The sequence below is a fragment of the Callospermophilus lateralis genome, chromosome 1 (assembly GCF_048772815.1).
Source record: "Callospermophilus lateralis isolate mCalLat2 chromosome 1, mCalLat2.hap1, whole genome shotgun sequence".
Taxonomy (NCBI): Eukaryota; Metazoa; Chordata; class Mammalia; order Rodentia; family Sciuridae; genus Callospermophilus; species Callospermophilus lateralis.
The window spans coordinates 80,842,425-80,865,761 of NC_135305.1; the positions used below are offsets into that span (position 1 = coordinate 80,842,425).

Here is a 23,337-nt window from a genome sequence, read left to right on the forward strand (position 1 = left end):
TCTGTACCATTTCTAGGGTTTGATTCCTTGAGAGAGCCAGCAGATTGTGTTGGGTACCTACCTTGTCTCTTCCATTCTATATTTTTTCTTTACTTTTTATTTTTTTATTGGTACATTTTAATTATAAATAATTGATTCATTATGCCATATTTGTACATGCACATGACATAATTTGATACATCTCCCAGCATCTTACCTTTCCTTCTCCTTTCTCCTTCCCTCATCTGCTTGTTCTGTTTCCCTCCTATTATTATTTTAATTAGTGCATTATAAAATATATGTATATAAGTGGTATCACTGGGGTATGTTCATATGTGTACATAGCATAATTTAGTGGATTTTGTTTCCCATTACTTCCCTAGGCCTTCCTGTCCTTATTCCCTCTTGATCCCCTTCTCGTTTGTTTCTTTTCTATTTTGGTGAAATCCCTTTTTAAAAAAAATTCCTTTCCCCCCAGTCTTTTAAAAATGCTTTCAAGTACATATATATGCTTAATGTTTTTACTTAATTGGAATTATTTGTATATTTCGGTGTATAATATATTTTTGTCCAGCAATATCCTGGGAACACCATGTCAGGACAAACATTTGTTACTCTTATTTAAAGTCAGGAAATAGAGGCTAATTTCTAATTTGTTAAAAACCTAAGAATACCCACTTGAATCAAATGTATGAAATATGATATGTCAAGAGCTTTGTAATGTTTTGAACAACCAATAAAAAAACCTAAGAATATAAAACTTGCTGTTTGAATGAATTGACTTAATATAACTTTTACTTCAAAAATAGTCCAAAAATCACCTTTTAGATAGTTCTGTGTTTTCATCTGATAAGTCTTATTTATAAACTTCTTAAGAATGGGGATTCAAATACTGTTTTTTCATCTCCTATGTTCAATACAGTGCTTGAATCCTAACTTGAAGTTAATAAGTTTTAATATATTTTTTTTCTGGTTCTTGGGATTAAACTCAGGGATGCTTTACCATTGAGCTAAGTTTCTGGGCCTGTACATATATATTTTTTTGAGACAAGGTCTTGCTAAGTTACTGAGGCTGGGCTTGAACTTGTGATCCTGCTGTCCCCACCTCCTGAGTCAATAGAATTACAGGTGTGCACTTCTATGCCTGAAAATAATCTTTAATAAACAGAAATATTTCTCTTCGTAGGATTTATCAACCTCTTTAGAAGCAGTGTATGGACAGGCCAAAGAAGGAACAAATTCTGAAGAAATACTTAAAAAATTTTATGAGTGGAAGTGTGATAAAAGACAGGAATTCACCAATGTGAGGAGTGAAACTGAGGCTTCTCTGCAACATCTTGTAGCATGGTTCCAGAGCACTCTAAAGGTAAAGAAAACTCTTCAGTGCCATTTGTGGCATAAAATGGGGTGGGGGGGGACTCCATATACATTAATCATATCCTTTGTTTAAAAGCTAACATTGTCTACTCATCCTGTCAGGTTTAAATTTGCTACCTGAGGATCAAGGTTCTTTATCAGCTTTTAGTCAGACTGCTCCTTTCATTATTGTCAAAACAAACAAACAAAACAACAACAACAAAACCCCAACAACAACAACAAAAAAAACCCAACAAACATCATTTAGGTTTTGCTTTTGCTCTTACTTTTCCTCTGCATTGTCCTCTCACCTATCTTAAACACTAATTTTCTTTAGGTATGCTACAAGCATGTAACTTGTTTTTTCTGGTACATGTGTTTTATGAGGGTAAGTCTTTTCTTTTTTCCTCTGTAATCTTATTTCCCCTATATCACACAGGGCATTCCTAATGCTTTTTTCAGGTATAAAGGTAAAATGAATCCTAACTGAATTAATTGAGTTTATTTATTTTTTATTTTTTTGCAAATGAGGTTTTTGATCTGTCTTTGGAAGAATCACTGATTTCTGAAGACACACTTGGTAATATTGATGAAATCCTAGAGAAGACTGAGTCATGTGTCTGTAAAGAGCTGGAAATATCTCTGATTGTGAGTATTGATATTCTTTATTATTGCTTTCTTTGAAGCAGTGTTTTCTCTTGTTAGTTAGAAAGTATTAACTATTAATTACTTTTTTTTTACTTTTTAAAATTACTTTTAATTACTTTTTTTTAAAGAGGTGAGAGAGAGAGAGAGAGAGAATTTTTAATATTTATTTTTTAGTTTTTGGCGGACACAACATCTTTGTTTGTATGTGGTGCTGAAGATCGAACCCGAGCCGCACACATGCCAGGCGAGCACGCTACCACCTGAGCCACATCCCCAGCCCAGAAAGTATTAACTATTAAGATGGTTTCTTTTGCTAACTAGGAAGTATTAAGACTGATCTGATCTTTCCTCTTACAGTCCTGTTTGAAAGAGTAACACTTGAAGTTGTAATCTGTATATAGTGCAAAATCATTCTTCTGTAGGTGGTATTTTCACTTTAATAGAACATTTCACACTTTAAAAGCTAATATTTAATTCAAGGAAATCTCTCTTCATCTGAGTGGATCAGCTTTCTATATCATTTGATTCTTGTGTTTATTATATATAGTGACTTCAACTAAAAACAACTAAAAATTTGGGAGAGCTTTGGAAGTAGACACACAGATTAATTAGTGTTCCTTTTTTTATTGTGTATAATATGTATTCCTGTATCAAATTTTATTTATTTTTATGTGATGCTGAGGACTGAACCCAGTGCCTCACACATGCTAGACAAGTGCTCTACCACTGAGCCACAACCACAATCCATGATATTTCCTTTTTTAATTAAGAATTTTAGTAAATTACTAAAATAATTAATAATGAGAGTGACTTTTTTTTATCTTTTTCTTCGTTAGCTTGGCTAAGGGTTTATCAATTTTATTTGTTTTCAAGCAAACTATTTTGTTGATTTTTTAAAAAATTCTTTTTGTTTCAATTTCATTGATTCGGGTTCTGATTTCAATTATTTCCCATCTTCTACTGCTTTTATATTGATTCCAGAAGAGTATTTTTTAATCTTAACATTTCTCATTAGGATGCTCACTAGTTGTTCAAGTTGCTTTCCGAAGTCTTAGTGATTATGCTTTTCATTTTACTTCTTTCTTTTTTACTCTATGAACAACTGGATTTTCCTTTTGTTAAATAGGTTTGGTTGGTGTTGTCAGGTATGATATAAGTGGATGTTAATAGATGATTTCTACAATGAGTGTTGAAGTTTTTTATATTGTTTGTTTGTTTATTTAGCAGGTTAGTATTCCTGATTTTCTTTAGCATTGTATTCCAGACAGCTTCGGGGATAATATATAGAGTAATAGGGACAAAATTTTCCATTAAATGTCTTTAATATCAAGGTTCTATATAGAAAAAAGTTGTTCCTGAGAAGTAATTTGAAATAAATATACTAACTTTAAGGTGTAATTTTGAACTTTATTTATTATTATTGAAGATTTTAACTATTTTTGGCTATTCTCATGTGTGATTCCACATGTGATTTTATTTAGGAACAAGGTGATGCAGATAAGGAGATCATTCTAAATACTTACAGTCAAGTACTACAGAAAATTCGTTCAGAGGAAAGGCTCATTGCCACAGTACAATCCAAGTACAGGAACAGTGCTGAGGTTGGATTTCGTTTTGTCTTAATGTTCTTCCAAATTGATGCTTTGGATTTTTTTTAACATTTAAATTTTTCTGTAGTAGTTTAATTCTCATTGGGTCAGTAAATTATTATTGCTGGGAAAACTATAGCTGTAGTTATAAGGTATATAATTGAATTCACTATAAAGTGGGAATGATGATTTTTATTGATATAAATATATGCATATATATGGATTTATGCACATACATATGTATGTGTGTATTTTTTTAATAGCTGGGGATTGATCCCAGGGCTGCTGTACCACTGAGCTACATCTTTAGCCCTTTTTATTTTTATTTTGATATGTTCTTACTAAGTTTCCCAGGCTGGACTCAAATTTGCTATCCTCCTGCCTAAGACTCTCAAGTAGCTGAGATTGCAGGTGTGTGCCTCTGTGTCTGACTAAATACATTTTTTTATTAAGCCTAATATCTTTGATTTTCTTATGTATTTGAAAACATAATTATAATTCTTTTGTCCTTTGAGAAAGATTCATATTATTTCCTTTTTGAATGGAGAGAAAATACAACCAGAATGCTTATTATAATGATTCTTTTGTGCTGTCATTTTGAGTAAATAAATCATCATTCCTATATAGAAGTATAATGTTATCTAACCTTTCATCATATATGTTGGACATTAAGGTAACTTTTTCTCCTGCCTTAAAAAAACACAAAAAACAAAACAACACACTTTTTTTTGGTTTGTTTTTTGTTTTGGTATCAGGGATTGAATCCACGGATGCTTAAGCACTGAGCCACATTCTCAGCCCTTTTTATTTTTTATTTTGAGATAGGGTCTCACTAAGTTGCTTAGAGCCTCACTAAGTTGCAGAGACTGACTTTGAACTTGCAATCCTCCTGGAACTCAACCTCCTGAGCCACTGGGATTACAGGTGTGCACTATCATGCCTGGCCCATATTTTTATAATCTCTCAGATTCCTAAAATTTTAATTCCCACATTATAATGAATGAAAATTATTAAAACTTGGTACATATAGTCAAACCACTTTGAGAAAGATTATTTCAATTTACAGCCTCACTAGACATTCCAGTTTGCATCCGTATTAGCAATGTATGTCTTATTGTATGTCTTAGTTGAAGTATTACTTTTGACTTTGTCACTTTTAGTGCTGAAACTGAGATTTCTTGAAGTGTGGATAATTAGGAAATTGGTAGAATTGTCTTGTTGAAAATTACAGAATTTTCAGAGTATTTCAGTTGTTGTCAGATCTTGGAGAAATAATAAATGGTCAGTAAGTAACTGTTCAGTTAATATTACTGTCTGTTGTATTTGAAAATATGGTAATTCTTTCTCTTAGTTTAAAAAACAGATTATTGAATGTTTAAATAAGAGCCCCAGTGTGGATCACTTGCTGTCCATTAAGAAGACACTGAAAGGCTTAAAAGCTCGACTAAGATGGAAGTTGGTTGAAAAGAATAATTTGGAAGAAGTAAGGAAAAACAATTGCTTCTAACTGAACTCTGTTTGTACCTCATTTTACTAGAGCTTTATTCATAAAAGTTGTACATAAATATACTTTTTTTTAAAAATAAGAGAGCTATTACATTTATGTTTTGTTTTATATACTTTAGATTTTTTTTCTGAGTGTATAAATAATTGAGACTATATTAACAGTGTAAACATTCTCCTATTTAAGTAAATGTTTTTATATTCTTTTTTTTTTTTGCCATGCTGGGGATTGAATCCCAGCATGTTGGACACGTGCTCTATCACTCAACCATATCACATTTCTACCTCTTAAATGTTCTTTAAAAACATTTTACATGGCTTCCTTGGTGTTCAGTAATATGAACATTTTGAAGTAATTTTTAAGACTTTTTTGCTTTGAACTGTTAAGACTGTCTGTTGTAGTATAAAATCTACTTCATACAGGTGATAAATAGGGTACTTCCCCAAAGGTATATTTTTGAGATCATAGTATCTTTTGTTTACTCATTTTTTTAAATGACTGGACATAATACTTAATACTTCTTTCTTTTTCTTTGCTTTCTTTTTTGATCCTGGGTATTGAACTCAGGGGTGCTTTACCACTGGGCTACATCACCAGACCCACCCCCATGCTTTCCCCCCCTTTTTAAAAAAAATTTTAAAAAATTTTATTCTTATTTGTTATAAATGACAGCAGAATGCATTATAATTCATATTACACATATAGAGCACAATTTTTCATATCTCCATCCCCAGCCCTTTCAAATTATTTCTTTTGAGACAGAGTCATATAATATTTCTTGCAAGTATTTTAAGTTGTTTTCATATGAAAACAGATGGAGGGATTAGGGTATTCAATCTCAACTAACCTCTTTAGGCTTGAAACATTGTGATTAGACTGGCAATTCTCTGTATTCTCTTTGAGGATTTAATATTTTTACAGAAGGAATCTATTATGAATTAATCAAACTTGATTATCTCTTTTCATCTTCTGAACACTTAGTTGGGAGTGGAGTGGTAATTATTCTAGATCTAATTTCACAGTTTAAGAGTTTTCCAGCTTTATCCTATTTTGGACTGTGGGGAAGGTAGGCCTTTTCAATCTAATTTTTCAACATTTGGAGAAAAATATATAATTTTAAAGCACATATATCTTTTTAAACAATATTTTTTAGTTGTAGATGGACACACTTGTAGGGTATGGCTGCCTGCTTCCTGGTCTTAAGGCCACACATGCGGCTGGGACGGCTCCTGGTGATTAGCCAGGAGGCGGGGCTGTGGGCGGTGACGGAGGAGGCGGACCACATCCAGGATAGGTCCCGGACTCTTCCACTCTCTGGATAGCTAGTGCCTTCCCTTACAGACTATGGCATGGGTGTGCACGTGAACTTACTCCATCCCTCTGACCTTTATTCTGATTGGCTCCTGTGCAGTATATAAGCTGTGTGTACTTCCTTATTAAATGAGATCCTGCTTTGACTATTCTCTCTCCCTGGCACGTTTGATTGTCCTCCCAGGAGAGAGGGCTGGGTGCTGGGTGTGGGCGGCTAGTAGACCTTTACCTTTCTTGTCTTGGTCTTGGTCAGGGCGTGCTTTTCCCGCTGTTCAGGAGGAGACGGGGCTAAAAATCCCGACACACACTACCTTTATTTATTTGTTTTATTCATTCATTTATTTATTTATTTTTATGTGGTGCTGGGATTGAATCCAGTGCCTCATGCATGTTAGACAAGCGCTCTAATATTAAGCCACAACTCCAGCCCAAAGCATATATATCTTTTAAAAAATATTTATTTATTTATGTATCTTTTAGTTTTGGGTGGATACATTAGGTTGTTTTTATGTGGTGTTGAGGATTGAACCCAGTGCCTCATGCATGCTAGGCGAGCACTCTACCATTGAGCCACCACCCCAGTCCTAAAAGCATATATATCTTTTAAGTTGGCTTTTTAATTAAAACTTCATTAGGGTCTTACAGAGTGTTTGTGAGTTCTGAATAATTTTTCCTGTAGTAGATTATTCACACATTGACTATTGTTTTTTACAGTTTGGTATGTTGTATTTTTAACCAAGTCTTATGTAAAAAACACTTCCAGGTAATTCAATTTTGGTTGCTGTTTGAACACGTTTACTTTATGACTGCAGTTTGTCATCTTTTTTTAAAAAAAATATTTTTTTAGTTGTTGATGGATCTTTGTTTTATTATTTATTTATATGCAGTCCTTAGAATCGAACCCAGTGCCTCATACATGCTAGGCAAGTGCTCTGCCACTGAGGCACAACCTTAGCCCCAGTCATCTTGATCTGTGAGAAAATCTACAGCAAATTAAAAGACCAAAAAAATCTCTGTAATTGATTTTTATCTTTATTGTTTATAGTTTCTTCCTGTAGGTTTTGGAAAAAAATCAGTGTTAGAATAAACTGACCTAAGTTTACTTTAACAAGTATTATGATGGTAGGTACTGAAGGATGCACAGATATCATACAGAATGATTTACATAGAAGTTGAACTAATTTTATGGGAAGACTTGATTTTAGTCTGCTTAATGAGCCTGTAAAACCATTTTTTCTTTCTGATTAAAGTCTGATGACCATGATGGATCAGAGATTGAAAAAATAAAACAAGAAATTACTCAGTTGCGCAACAGTGTCTTTCAGGAAATTTATCATGAAAGGGAGGAATATGTAAGTCTTTGATTCTTTGAAATTTTAAATCAGATTTTGCTCTATAAATTGAATTAAAATACTCATTCTATAAACTGGACTGTAATCACAAGGCCAGAGGTATTATCTTGGCATAAAAATGTTTATATGAATTTAGAAATTTCTTTCTTTTTTTCTTTTGACAGTGCTGTGGACGAAACTCAGGGCCTCACACATTCTGGCAAGCTCTTTATCACTGGGCTATACCCCCAGTGAAATTAATTTATGAAAGAATAATTCATGACCATACCAATGTGGAAATTATAAGAAAGGAAAAGACATTACTTATAACTTTCTCACCTAGTGGTAGCTTAGTTAGTAGTCACAATTAACTTTTGACTTCCTTTTACCCTTTTTTTTTCTGTTTGTTTTCAGAATTGAGATTACAGTACACACACACACAAACAGAGGCATCTTTTTTTGTTTAACATAAATCATAAGAATTTCTTTAAATAAACCTATATGAACATCACTTTAGCATAATGTTTCAATGTAAATATTAATAGAACAACATTATTTATTTTTGGTGAATGTAACATGGAACTACCTGTTTTTTTGAGAAAAGTCATTCATTCTACCCCTAATTACTGTTACCTTAGAAGAATTCATCAGTGTCTTTTCTCTTTAAAAAGGAAAAAATATTGTACTTTATGTCTGAGGCATATTATAGAGAAGAAGTCAATTTACAGTGCTATGAAAATAAAAAAGTACTATAAAATAATAGACATTTTAAGTGTCATGCTTTAATTACCAAACTCATCTGACTATATGTAACACCTTATGAATCTTAAAAAGTTTAGAAGTTTTTCTTAAGCATGTGACATGATTTTCCTTTTGTAAGGATCTTTAGTTTTCACATTTGCTTCAGAGTAAGTGATGCAGAGATATGTATTTATTTTTTATCTCAGGCTTTTATAATTTTTTTCCTTCTAAATGAGACATGCATTATTTTAAAATACTAAAGTGTTCTTAATATTTTAGGAAATAATGACAGTTTATTATTCAAGTTGATATAGTATTATACATTTTCATTTTAGTTTGGAAGTGAGTATGAACTTTGACCTCAGGCTTATATAAGTATACAAGGCATAAAATTGGTAATTAAGTTTTTCTTCTATTTGTAAGGTGGTAATTTTGATTCAAGGTATCACTTGGTTTTTGCTTGGTATTTCTGAAAAATAGAAATCAAAATTAGGATCATATATCTTATTAGATATGTAAAAAGACTGATGCTGATGTACTGTATTATCCTGAAAAGGAACACATAACAATTAAATATGTATTGATCTACAATAAAAAATTATATTTTTAACTTAGGAGAAGCTGAATAGCTTGGCACAGAAATGGTTCCCTGAACTGCCTCTGCTTTATCCTGAAATAGGATTACTTAAATACATGGTAAGCTTTGTTTCCCCTGAGAATTGCTACTCTGCAGAGAGTGTAGAAAAGTGATAATGTTCAGACTGTATATCAGTGTTAAATTTATAATATCTTTTCTATAAAAATGTTTTCTGATGAACATTTTAAAATATTATTAGCACCTTTTCTCAAGACTGTCTTAAGTAGTTGCACAGTGCAGATCTGAATTTTTATGTTCATTTACATCTTTTTCTCTATTTTCTCTTCATTCTCATTCAGAAGATGGTATGGCACTTGTTTGTGTTTTTTTTTTTTGAAATGATAAAACAAAATTTTAACTGCAGTTTTGAGAGTTATATAAAAACAGGATATTGTTAGTCACGAGGAATTTAAACCTAATGTGATTTTCAAGTTAGAGCAGGTTGGGGAAAAAATTTGAGAGAAGAAGGTTAAGGTAGAGTTGTTGAGGAGAGTTTTGTTTTCTAGGCAGGCCAATTCAAAGGCTGGGAGATTAAGATTAGACCTGGACAGTATGGAGCAGGATTGGTAAATTCTGGCTCTGAGGGCAGAATCTGTTCTCTCTTTGTGTTTTATTGTCTGTTAGGGATGAGGAACTAGATGAGGTATAGTTGTTAGTTGGTATTTAGTAGTTCTAGGACACTCCCCCACCCTATCCTAAATCCAAGATGTTCAAATTCCTTACATAAAATGTCTTAGCATTTGCATGTAACCTACATGTATCCTCCAGTATACTTTAAATCATCATAGATTACTTATGATACTTAGTACAGTGTAAATGCTGTGTAAATGCTGTATATTGTTTAGGGAATAATGACAAGAAAGTCTGTGCATGTTCAGTACACACACTTTAAAAAACATTTTCAAGTCACAGTTGACTGCACAGATTTGGAATACATAAATATGGAGGGCCAACTGTATTTATTCTTTATGATTGTCATTTAATTCCATAATAAGCTTAAATATAGTATTGAAAGGGATGTTTGTATAAACACATGAGTTTATTCTCATATAAGATCAAAATTTCTTAAACAATTAATATAAAGTCTTTACAGACTAGACATGAAAATGATGAGTTTTACCTGCAATTATGCAACTCTAGAGTGTCTCATGTTGTGTAGGTGAGTGTTTATGTATGCCATGAAATGAAAATTCATTTCTAAAAATATGTTAATCTTCTTTATTGTAGAAGATTATAAAAGGTTTTAATCATGGTTTATGGCAGGCTTTAATGATTTTAAGATGTTTAACTGGGAAGTATTCTCTGGACTCCTTTGTAGGTTGATTATATGTATTGTGGATTACTTAAATATACTAATATTACTTAACTAGGAAATACTCCTCTGACCCTTTTTTACTAAAACTACAAAGCAAAAAAGTGATTTATAATATTAACTGTCAGATTTTGGTGTGAAAATTTATTCTTTAAAAAAGTTGCAGAAATATCTTGTGGAATTAAAACATTTGAAACCTAGTTTCACTTTTGAGGACTTCAAACAGAGGCAGAGGTGTTAGAATTATTTGATGGTAGTTATAATTTTCAGATTTCTCATTCCTATTTTACAACTTCTTTGTCATTATTTTAGTATTTTGCAGAAAACCATGAGTTTTTTCAAGTAAACAGTAAGTTTTCTTGGCAGCCTATCTGGTTAATCCCAGTCATCTGTAGTATCTGTTCTAGAATAACAGTGATTATTATATGATGATTACACTGTGGGTAGGAGTTCAAGTCAGAAACCAGAAAAAATACAAAAAATTTTCAACATTTTTGTTTTATTGATTTTTCTAGTAGGGTTGATGATGTTCATTCCATTTAACAGCATGTAGCTAACTATGTTGATGATTTAAAAGTACTAGACATGGTTAAATTCTACAACTGTAATAAAAACTTGTGCCTAGAACTCTGGTGGTCTTCTTACTATGAGCTTGGAACGAGATATTCTTGACGCTGAGCCCATGAAGGAACTTAGCAGCAAGCGTCCTTTGGTGTGTTCTGAAGTTAATGGGCAGACAATTCTTTTAAAGGTAATTGCTTAAGTTCTGATTTGTGGGAGTTTTATAAGTTGGGAAGTAGTGGTGTTACTTTTCAGGAAAGAAAAAAACTCACTTTTTATTTTATAAAGGATGTAAGTTGACTGGCGTGATGATGATTCTTTTATTTTGGTTGCCAGAATTAATTTTGACTTTTAAATTTCCTTCATTTTTGTAAGTAGTATCTGTCTTTAGTGGGATTCACTGCTTTTTTTTTTTTTTGGTGAAGTTATTACAATCTATCCAATAGTCTTTTAAGATTCTGCTTTATTTTTAGATTTCCTTTCAAAGTCTCTGCTATGTTGCCAACACAAGCTCCTACTTCTTAATTTCTTTTGTGATTGATTTGTGACACTATTAAGTTAGCCTTAGTTGCTACACATAATAAAATGTGTATAGTAACCTACAGGTAGAATTATTTTTTCTTTTCATAATTATAGTATTCAAAGCAGAAAAAATACGTACAAAATTAGAATAGAAAATCAAATGTAATCTGATTTACTTAAAATTATTATCTTTAAGGGGAGTGATCTGTAATTAGAGTGGGCTTTTAAATGTTGGTATTACCAGTGTCTCTGTCTTGATACAAGGGCTATTCTGTGGATGTTGACACAGAAGCCAGGGTGATTCAGAGGGCAGCTACCTATCACAGAGCTTGGAGAGAAGTTAAAGAAGATTCCGGGTTACTGCCATTGATATTCCTGTTTTTGTGTAAGGTAAAGTTCTTATGCTTATCTCTTATAGACTTAATATTTATATTAAGTTTTGGTTTCCATGTTTTAGAGCAGTAATTCATTCCTTCTAACATAAGCTAAAGTTATCTTATAGAATCAGTGTGTAATAAAAATATGTTGAACAATATTTAACTGGAGTCACCTTCTCTGTTTTGCTTCTTAGTCTGATCCTATGGCTTATCTGATGGTCCCATACTATCCTAGGGCAAACCTGAGTGCTATTCAAGCTAGTATGCCTTTAACTTCAGAAGTAAGTCAAAACAATTTCCATGGGTATATTAATGAGAAAATAACACCTAATATTTAATATCTAATATTTATTTAGGTCATCCTACATGTGATACTGTGTAAAATTTTGACTTGTGTTATTTAATTGTCTCCTCCACTCTGTGATGTGACATAATTCTATTATACAAATGAGAAAAGTGAGTCTTTGACTTGCACAGGGTCCCTCAGGCAGAGATACAGTTGGGACTTGAAATATATGAGTTCTTGGTTATTAATCCCAAACTTATAAATTGTTAAGTTATGTTATATGTAAATTGCCTAGTATAGAATTTAGTATTATAAGCACTTTTAATTTTTATCATTGTAAATTTATAATTTGGACTACCCAGAACATTATTTTCAGTCTCTTCTAGTTTTTTATGTGGTTGTCATTGTCATCTAAGTTTTCTTAGACACTGCAGAATGTGTATATATTTGTATATTTTTGCAATTATACACTGTCACCAAATATACAAGTTACATAATTAGGGCTTTATCTGGCCTTTAATTCTTTATTTATGATTTATTCTCTTTATTGCCTTTTTGAAAATTGGTGCATTGTAATTATATGCAGTAGTAGGATTTGTTGTTACCTATTAATATGTGTATGCAATAGAACAGTATGTTTTGGTCAGTATCATTCTCCATTCCCTTCCCTTCCCCTTCTCTCCTCTCTCCTACCTACCCCTGATCCACCACTTCTACTCTACTAATCTCCCTTGTGTTTTCATGAGATCTCTCTACCTTTTTTCCACTTTTTCTCTCTAGCTTTAATATATGAGAGAAAATATATGGCCCCTGACTTTCTGACTTTATTTTGCTAAATACTGCTCTGAAGTTCCATCCATTTTCCTACAGATGACATAACTTCATTCTTCTTGTTGACTGAATAAAACTTTATTGTGTATATATACCACATTTTCTTAATTTGTTCATCCATTGACGGACACCTAGGATGATTCCATAATTTGGTTATTGTGAGTTGTGATACTGTAAACATGGGTATTCATGTTTCACTAGAGTGTTATGCTGTATTCTTACTAAAGGTTTATTTGGAGGAAATTTTACTCATTCTGAAACAGAGTCTTAACAGGGAAAAGATTCACGTGTTAAAATGATTTGCCTATTTTCTAACCTCTTGTTACCTATAGGAAGCTTTAAAGGTCATGAAAGGTGTTGCCCAGGGCCTGCACACATTGCACAAGGCTGACATAATTCATGGATCACTTCATCAGAACAACGTATTTGCTTTAAATCGTGAACAAGGAATTGTTGGAGATTTTGACTTCACTAAATCTGTGGTAAAATATCATAGTTTTACAAATAAGTTCTAGACTTTTATTTAATATTACTAAGCAGTAAGTCAGCACTTACGCATGATATAGTAATTTATTGTAAGACCTGTGCTTTCAGTTAAGGTGTGTGATGTAGTATAAGCAATTACCTGTTGTCAATCAGGTGCTAGAACAAGAGTTTCCAAGTTTTTACATTGTATATTTTTACCATAAATATTAGGAGCAACCTGAGATTACATTCAATAGTATTGACAACATTAACTATTTTACCATTATCTGGAAATATTCAACCACTAGGAAATTTACAAGAACCCCTCTTTGCTGGTGTCCCCTGTTCCCCATAAATTAAATTTAAAAATACATACTTTTAATTTTTGATTAATAATGTGCACTTTAGAAACCTGGGAACTTTGGACTTTCTTATTTAGTTTAAATTCTGACTCAACTACAATGGCTCTTAATTTGGAGCCTTATCATCTTAGTGTACACAGAGATAGCAAGAGGTTGCAAGAGTTAGCAGAGATAGCAAAGATCAGACAATTAAGAGCACATTGTGAAAAAAACTTTATAGAATTGGCAGTCTCAACATAGTCTTGAGGGAACAAGACTCTTTATCTAAATTGACAAATAAAAATCATTGTGTACAGCATATGTTTTGATATGTGAAATGACTGAATCAGCAATTCCTATTTTAAATATACCAGCTTTATTGAGATATAATTCACCTGTTATAAAGTGTTCAAATTAGTAGTAGTTTCTAGTACATTCTAGAATTGTGTATTGATCACCACTGTCTACTTCCAGAATAATTTGTATCACTCCCAAAAGGAAGTCCCATACTGATAAGCAGTCACTCTTCATTTCTTCCTCTATTCAGGCTTTTGAAAAAACGAATATGTCCTTTATCTCTGGTTTTCCTATTCTAGACATCTGAATAAATGAAATCATAGATTGGCTTATATTACTGTATAGCAGTTTCAAGGTTCCTCTGTGTCACAGAATACATCAGGATGCCATTTCTTTTTATGACCAAATATAATACTTCATTATATATATATATATATCATATTTTGTTTATTCATAAATTGATATTTTAGTTTTCACTTGTTATTATGAATAATGTTGCTATGAACATTAATGTACATGTTTTTGTGTAGATATGTTATCATTTCTTTCGGTAGGAAAATTACTAGATCATATGGTAACTCTTTCACTATTTGAGGAATCAAACTGTTTTTAAGAGTAACTATCATTTTACATCCTCATAAGCAATGTATAAGGATTCTAGTTTCTCCATGTCCTTGCCAGCTTTTGTTATTATCTGATTAATTCCCTTTCACTACTATATTATAATGTCTTATACTTTGGTCATCTGCAAGTCATAGGGTAATGCCATCAGTGTATATATAGTCTCAGTGGCTTTCATATGGTACCTTAAAAAGATTAGAAAGTGAAAATCTAAAACTGTAAGATTAGAAAGTGAAAATATAAAACTGTAATGAAACAGGATTTATACAGATTGATTTGGTAAAATATTTATTTTAGCATATTAATTTATCTGAAAATTGAGATGACATCCTGAGAAAAATGACTAAATGATGAGTTTTAAAAGGTTCTCAGCATTTTTTTTTTTTGTATCCGGGATGGAACCCCCCCCAGGATGCTTAACCACTGAGCCTCTCCCCGGCCCTTTTTATTTTTCATTTTGACACAGGGCCTCACTAAGTTACTTATGGCCTGGCTAACTTGCTGAGGATAGCCTTGACGTTGTGATCCTCCTGCCTCAGCCTCATGAATTGCTGGGATTACAGACATGTGCCATTAAGGTTATCAACCTCTAGGGATCCTGCCCAGTTTGTCTTTTGAACATATCATTTATACAACTGTAGATATGACTACTCTTAAGAATTACTCTTCCTCTTTTTCCTCATTTGTTACCTGTTATTATTTCCCAAAACATTGTTTTACTAGTTAAAATTATTTAATCTGAAGTACTGATTAAACTCACCTTTTGCTATATTTTCATACTATATTTAGATTGAAGTATATTAACTAGTAAGAGCAATTTTAAAAGTAGTGTGTAGTTCAATATCTTTGATATCTGAGTTTTACAGTGCATATAAATTACCTGGGAATATTTTTTAAGTGCACATTATTATTTGGCATTTGTGAGATGGAGATTCTTACATTTATAATAAGTTCCCAGTTGGTACTTTAGTTGCTGTTTTTTGGACCACATTTTGAGAAGCAAGGATAAAGATAGTAGGTGGAGAAGATATAATTAATATTAAGTAATATGTGCTGGGCATTATGGTAATTACTTTTATGGTTATAATAACTGTAAGGTAGATACTATTTCTGTTTTATAAATTAATTTTTGGCCCATAAAAGTTAAAGCCAAGTCTTCACTGCAAATGAGTGGAAAAGTAGGGCTTATAACCCAGGTCTGACTGAATTTAAGAGTCATACTATTGCCATTGATTATCCTTTGGTATGTTAGAAATGGTATATATAGAAAATAATTAATAAGAAAAGAAATTTTCAGTTTTTATAAAGCTTAGAGTTTTCAGAATTAGAAAGTAACACTGGTGCATTTCCTTGTGAAACTTACTAAAATAAATGATCTACTTTTGATCTATCCAAGTCTATAACCTGAATGTAATCAAAGACTCACTGTTAATTTTATGAAACTAATTTTGAAAGCAATTTGTAATAGCAAAATTTAGATAATATATTTGAGAGCAAGAAAATGAAATATTTCAAATGAATTTTTACTAATCAGATGCCGAGTATTTTACACAAAACCTCATCAAATTTGTTGACCCTAAAATATTTAAAATACTGTTTTTGTAGAGTCAGCGAACCTCAGTGAACATGATGGTTGGTGGCTTGAGTTTGATATCACCTGAATTGAAAATGGGGAAACCTCCTTCTCCAAGTTCAGACTTATATGCTTATGGTTGCCTTTTATTGTGGGTATGTTATTTTTTTAAATAGATCAATCATTTCTATATATATTTCCTTTTTAAAGTGACAATTATAGCAATTCTTCCTAACATACTGTTCTGAATAAAGAACAATGGTAGAATTTTAGTTTTTAGTTTTATCATAAACTGTTGATACACTTCCTATTACCTACTGTATACTTTTTACAAGTAGCTTGTAAGCTAGGTATTATATTGCTGTCTTAGTTTTGTTAAAGTCAAGATTAACAGTGAAAATGATTTTTGTCCTGTATTAATCTGGAAGAAGTTTATGCATATATGAAAAATAAATGCTAACTGAGCCTTGAGTAACTGTTCCTGCTTCCATTTTAAACCAACTATTTCTTATCCATGATTTAAGAATTATGAGGGATTAAGTAGTAATAAGGGCATTTCTTATAATCAGCATTGTACTGGAGGTTCTAGCTCAGCAATCAGCAAACATTTTCTGTAAAGGTCCAGCTTGTAAATGTTTTAGGCTTTGTGAACCATATGTTCGGTGTTGTAAGCACTGATTTTTTTTTTGTAGCACAAAAGCAGCCATACCCAGTATATCAACAAATGAGTGTGACTCTATTCCAAAAATTGTTTGTAGAAAATTGAAATTTGGATTTTTTGTAATTTTCATATCATAAAATAGTGTTCCTTTGATGTTCTTTTAAGTACTTAAATATGTGAGACCCATTCTTGGATTATAGGCTATACAAAAACAGGTAGTGAAATTGATAGGAGCTGAGGCCATAGTTTTTGATCCCTGTTTAGCAATACAATAAAGCAATAAAAAGAAGCAAAAGTTATACAGCTTGAAAAAAAGCTAACATTTGTAGATGACATTATTATGTGGAAAAATTTCAGGAATGTACATAAAAGCTACTAGAACACCTGAGTTTAGCAAGGTAGCAGTTTTAATTTCAGTGTAATTGGGTTTATATACACTAGCAGCAAATAATAGGAAGTTGAAATAAAAAATCAAGAAAGTATCAAAAATACAGAATTTTTGACAAAAGGTAGACAAGAACTGTACACTGAAAAACTGCAAAGTATTGCTGAAAAGATGTAGATAAATCAAAGAGATATGCTGTAAACTCATGGAATGAAAGACAATATTGTATGCATGTCAGTTCTTCTGATATTGATCTATAGATTTAATGTAATTTCATCAGAATGCTGTTTTTTTTATTTTTGGAGGGAGAGGCAGAAGTTGACAGATTTCATAATGTATACAAATGCAGACAATTTGGGATAACCAAAAGAATTTTGAAAAAGAACAAAATTGGAGAATTTATATTACCTAACTTCAAGACTTAGTAAAATTATAGTAAGATTAGTGTAATGTTGGTGTGAAATTAGATAGACATACAAGTGAATGGAAGGGTGAGTGAAAGGAATCTTCAGCAAAAGTGGTATTGGAACATATGCACAGAAGAAATTTTAATTCATTTCTTGCAGCTTGTACAAATATAACTCCAAATGTATATTAGACCTAGAAGTAAAACCCAAATAACTACATATGCCTATAAAGTTTTTACTCAAACATATTATTATTGAAATATGGTTTGTAGTCCTGATCATTATGGTTTATTTTGGGATTTTAACTTGACTTGCTTTCTTTTTTGTTTGGCTTTTCCTTTAGTGTAGTTCCTCCCTTTGCTGATTTTCATTGTTATTTTTAATTTCCTCCTCATGGAGTATTTTGTGGAGGCTGTTCTGTAGTTTTCTCGTAAATTCTTTTTTTTTTTTAAATTATTTCTTTTTTCATCTTTCATACATTTGATTCAAGTGAGTTATGCATTTCCATTTTTACCCCAAATACAAATTGCAGAATCACATCAGTTACACATTCACAATGTTTACATAATGCCATATTATTGACTGTTGTATTCTGCTGTCTATCCCCCTCCCCTCCCCTCCCATCTTCCCTCTCTACCTCATCTGTTGTTCCATTCTCTCCCTTCCCCCCCTTTCCCCTCACAACCTCTTATATGTGATTTCTTACAACGCTGAGGGTTTCCTTCCGTTTCCATGCAATTTCCCTTCTCTCTCCCTTTCCCTCCCATCACTCGTCTCAGTTTAATGTTAATCTTTTCCTCATGCTCTTTCCCCCTGTTCAGTTCTTAGTTGCTCTCCTTAAATCAAAGAAGACATTTGGCATTTGTTTTTTAAGGATTGGCTAGCTTCACTTAGCATAATCTGCTCTAGTGCCATCCATTTCCCTGCAAATTCCATGAATTTGTCATTTTTTTAGTGCTGCATAATACTTCATTGTGTATAGATGCCACATTTTTTTTATCCATTCATCTATTGAAGGGCATCTAGCTTGGTTCCACAGTCTAGCTATTATGAATTGTGCTGCTATGATCATTGATGTGGCAGTATCCCTATAGTATGCTCCTTTAAGGTCCTCAGGGAATAGTCCGAGGAGGGCGATAGCTGGGTCAAATGGTGGTTCCATTCCCAGCTTTCCCAGGAATCTCCATACTGCTTTCCATATTGGCCGCACCAATTTGCAGTCCCACCAGCAATGTACAAGTGTACCCTTTTCCCCACATCCTCACCAGCACTTGTTGTTTGACTTCCTAATGGCTGCCAATCTTACAGGAGTGAGATGGTATCTTAGAGTGGTTTTGATTTGCATTTCTCTGACTGCTAGAGATGGTGAGCATTTTTTCATGTACTTATTAATTGATTGTATGTCCTCTTCTGAGAAGTGTCTGTTCAGGTCCTTGGCCCATTTGTTGATTGGGTTATTTGTTGTCTTACTGTTTAATTTTTTGAGTTCTTTGTACATTCTGGAGATTAGGGCTCTATCTGAAGTGTGCGGAGTAAAGATTTGTTCCCAGGATGTAGGCTCCCTATTTACTTCTCTTATTGTTTCTCTTGCTGAGAAAAAACTTTTTAGTTTAAGTAGGTCCCATTTGTTTATTCTTGTTATTAACTCTTGGGCTATAGGCGTCCTATTAAGGAATTTGGAGCCTGACCCCACAATATGTAGATCGGAGCCAACTTTTTCTTCTATCATTTGTAGGGTCTCTGATTTGATATCCAGCTCCTTGATCCATTTTGAGTTAACTTTTGTGCATGGCGAGAGAAAGGGATTCAGTTTCATTTTGTTGCATATGGATTTCCAATTTTCCCAGCCCCATTTGTTGAAGATGCTATCCTTCCTCCATTGCATGTTTTTAGCCCCTTTATCAAATATAAGAAAGTTGTAATTTTGTGGATTGGTTTCTGTGTCCTCTATTCTGTACCATTGATCCACCTGCCTGTTTTGGTACCAGTACCACGCTGTTTTTGTTACTATTGCTTTGTAGTACAGTTTGAACTCTGGTATCGCTATACCACCAGATTAACACTTCCTGCTTAGAATTGTTTTTGCTATTCTGGGTCTTTTGTTATTCCATATGAATTTCATGATTGCTTTGTCTATTTCTACAAGAAATGCCGTTGGGATTTTGATTGGCATTGCATTAAACCTATAGAGAACTTTGGGTAATATCGCCATTTTGATAATGTTAGTTCTGCCTATCCATGAACATGGTACATTTTTCCATCTTCTAAGATCTTCTTCTATCTCTCTCTTTAGGGTTCTGTAGTTTTCATTGTATAAATCTTTCACCTCTTTTGTTAGGTTGATTCCCAAGTATTTTATTTTTTTTGAGGATATTGTGAATGGAATGGTTTTCCTCATTTCCATTTCAGAAGTTTTGTTGCTGATATACAGGAATGCCTTTGATTTATGCGTGTTGATTTTATATCCTGCCACTTTGCTGAATTCATTTATTAACTCTAGCAGTTTCTTTGTAGACCCTTTTGGGTCTGTTAAGTATATTATCATGTCATCCGCAAATAGAGATAATTTAAGTTCTTCTTTTCCTATTTTTATGCCTTTAATTTCTTTTGTCTGTCTAATTGCTCTGGCTAATATTTCAAGAACTAAATTGAATAGAAGTGGTGAGAGAGGGCATCCCTGTCTAGTTCCAGATTTTAGAGGGAATGCCTTCAGTTTTTCTCCATTTAGAATGATGTTAGCCTGAGGCTTAGCATATATAGCTTTTACAATGTTGAGGTAAGTTCCTGTTATCCCTAGTTTTTCTAGTGTTTTGAACATAAAGGGATGCTGTACTTTGTCAAATGCTTTTTCTGCATCTATCGAGATGATCATATGGTTCTTCTCTTTAAGTCTATTGATATGGTGAATAACATTTATTGATTTCCGTATATTGAACCAGCCTTGCATCCCAGGGATGAATCCTACTTGATCATGGTGCACAATTTTTTTGATATGCTTTTGTATTCGTTTCGCCAGAATTTTATTGAGAATTTTTGCATCTAAGTTCATTAGAGATATTGGTCTATAGTTTTCTTTCTTTGAAGTGTCTTTGTCTGGTTTTGGGATCAGGGTTATGTTGGCTTCATAGAATGAATTTGGAAGAGCATCTTCTTTTTATATTTATTGAAATAGCTTGAAAAGTATTGGTATTAATTCTTCTTTGAAGGTTTTGTAGAACTCTGCTGTATACCCATCTGGTCCCGGGCTTTTCTTAGTTGGTAGTCTTTTGATGGCCTCTTCAATTTCTTCTTTTGTTATTGGTCTGTTTAAATTGTGTGTGTCTTCCTGTCTCAATCTGGGCAGATCATATGCCTTAAGAAATTTATCGATATCTTCACTATCTTCTATTTTATTGGAATATAGGATTTCAAAATACTTTTTAATTATCTTCTGTATTTCTGTAGTGTCTGTTGTGATATTGCCTTTTTCATCCCGTATGTTGGTAATTTGCGTTCTCTCTCTTCTTCTCTTCGTTAGCATGGCTAAGGGTCTGTCGATCTTATTTATTTTTTCAAAGAACCAACTTTTAGTTTTATCAATTTTTTCAATGGTTTTTTTTGTTTCAATTTCATTGATTTCCGCTCTGATTTTAATTATTTCTTGTCTTCTGCTATATTTGCTGTTGTTTTGCTCTTCCTTTTCTAAGGTTTTAAGATGTAGTGTGAGTTCATTTATTTGTTGGTTTTTTCTTTTTTTGAGGAATGAACTCCAGGAAATGAATTTCCCTCTTAAAACTGCTTTCATCGCGTCCCATAGATTCCGGTATGTTGTGTCTGTATTGTCGTTTATCTCTAGGAATTTTTTGATTTCCTCCTTTATATCTTCTGTAACCCATTGATCATTCAGTAACATATTGTTCATTTTCCAGGTGATGCAGGATTTTTCCTTCCTTCTTTTATCATTGATTTCCAGCTTCATTCCATTATGGTCAGATATGGTGCATGGTATTATCTCCACACCTTTATATTTACTGAGAGTTGCCCTATGGCATAATATATGGTCTATCTTTGAGTAGGATCCATGTGCTGCTGAGAAGAATGTGTATCCACTTGATGATGATTGATATATTCTATATATGTCGGTTAAATCTAGGTTATTGATTGCATTATTGAGTTTTATAGTTTCTTTGTTCAGCTTTTGTCTAGAGGATCTGTCCAATGGCGAGAGTGGTGTGTTGAAGTCCCCCATAATTATTGTGTTGTGGTCTATTTGACTCTTGAACTTGAGGAGAGTTTGTTTTATGAACGTTGCAGCACCATTGTTTGGTGCATACAAATTGATAATTGTTATGTCTTGATGGTGGATGGTTCCTTTTAACAGTATATAGTGTCCTTCTTTATCCCTTTTGATTACCTTAGGTTTGAAGTTGACTTTATTCGATATGAGAATGGCCACTCCTGCTTGCTTCTGAGGGCCATGTGAGTGGTATGATTTTTCCCAACCTTTCACCTTCAGTCTGTGTATGTCTTTTCCTATCATATGAGTCTCCTGAAGGCAGCATATTGTTGGATTTGTTTTTTTAATCCAGGTTACTAGCCTATGTCTCTTGATTGGTGAATTTAAGCCATTAACATTTAAGGTTATAATTGAAATATGGTTTGTACATCCAGTCATGATTATTTATTTATTTATTTTAGATTGGCTAGTTTTCCCTCTTTGGTTATTTTTTTGGTTATTTTTCTCCCCCTTTACTGAGATATTTGGGTGTTATTTTTCAATTCCTCTTCTTGTAATATTTTGCTCAACATGCTTTGCAGTGCTGGTTTTCTGGCTGCGAATTCTTTTAGCTTTTGTTTATCGTGAAATGTTTTAATTTCATTGTCAAATCTGAAGCTTAGTTTTGCTGGATACAGTATTCTTGGTTGGAGTCCATTATTTTTCAGTGTTTGAAATATGTTGTTCCAGGATCTTCTCACTTTCAAAGTCTGTGATGAAAAATCAGTCGTTAGCCTGATTGGTTTACCCCTAAATGTAATCTGCCTCCTTTCTCTCGTAGCTTTTAGTATTCTCTCCTTGTCCTGTATGTTAGCTATCTTCATAATTATGTGTCTTGGAGTTGGTCTATTATGGTTTTGGATGGTTGGGGTCCTGTAAGCTTCCAGGATTTGGCAATCCATTCCATCTTTCATCTCTGGGAAGTTTTCTAGTATTATCTCATTTAATAAGTTATCCATTCCTTTGGACTGAATCTCTGTGCCTTCTTCTATCCCAATGACTCTCAAATTTGGTTTTTTGATGATATCCCATATCTCTTGGATAGATTGCTCGTGAGATTTCAGCATCTTTTCTGTGTTGACTATATTCTTTTCAAGTTGATATACTTTGTCTTCATTATCTGATGTTCTGACTTCTACTTGATCTAGTCTGTTTGTAATATTCTCATTAGCGCTTTTAATCTGATTTACGGTTTCTTGCATTTCTATGATTACAGCTTGATTTTTTTTTAACACCTCTATCTCCTGGTAAAGCTCATTCTTTGCGGATTGAATTTTTGTGGTTAGTTCCTCTTCAAAATATACTTTCAATGCTTGAATTTGCCGTCTCATGTCTTCTCTAATATTC

The 23,337-nt window shown here is 32.8% G+C and overlaps 1 protein-coding gene across 1 annotated transcript in view; it reads left to right on the forward strand.

The window, feature by feature from the left end:
- Positions 1-23,337, forward strand: part of Stk31 (serine/threonine kinase 31) — a 95,998-nt gene that overhangs the window by 51,717 nt on the left and 20,944 nt on the right. Inside the window, exons 12-22 of the mRNA XM_076853852.1 lie at positions 1,166-1,345; positions 1,867-1,983; positions 3,465-3,584; positions 4,924-5,055; positions 7,638-7,739; positions 9,075-9,155; positions 11,034-11,159; positions 11,756-11,881; positions 12,063-12,149; positions 13,318-13,467; positions 16,315-16,437. Coding sequence (XP_076709967.1) covers positions 1,166-1,345; positions 1,867-1,983; positions 3,465-3,584; positions 4,924-5,055; positions 7,638-7,739; positions 9,075-9,155; positions 11,034-11,159; positions 11,756-11,881; positions 12,063-12,149; positions 13,318-13,467; positions 16,315-16,437 — 1,344 coding nt within the window. The remainder of the gene's footprint in view (positions 1-1,165; positions 1,346-1,866; positions 1,984-3,464; positions 3,585-4,923; positions 5,056-7,637; positions 7,740-9,074; positions 9,156-11,033; positions 11,160-11,755; positions 11,882-12,062; positions 12,150-13,317; positions 13,468-16,314; positions 16,438-23,337) is intronic.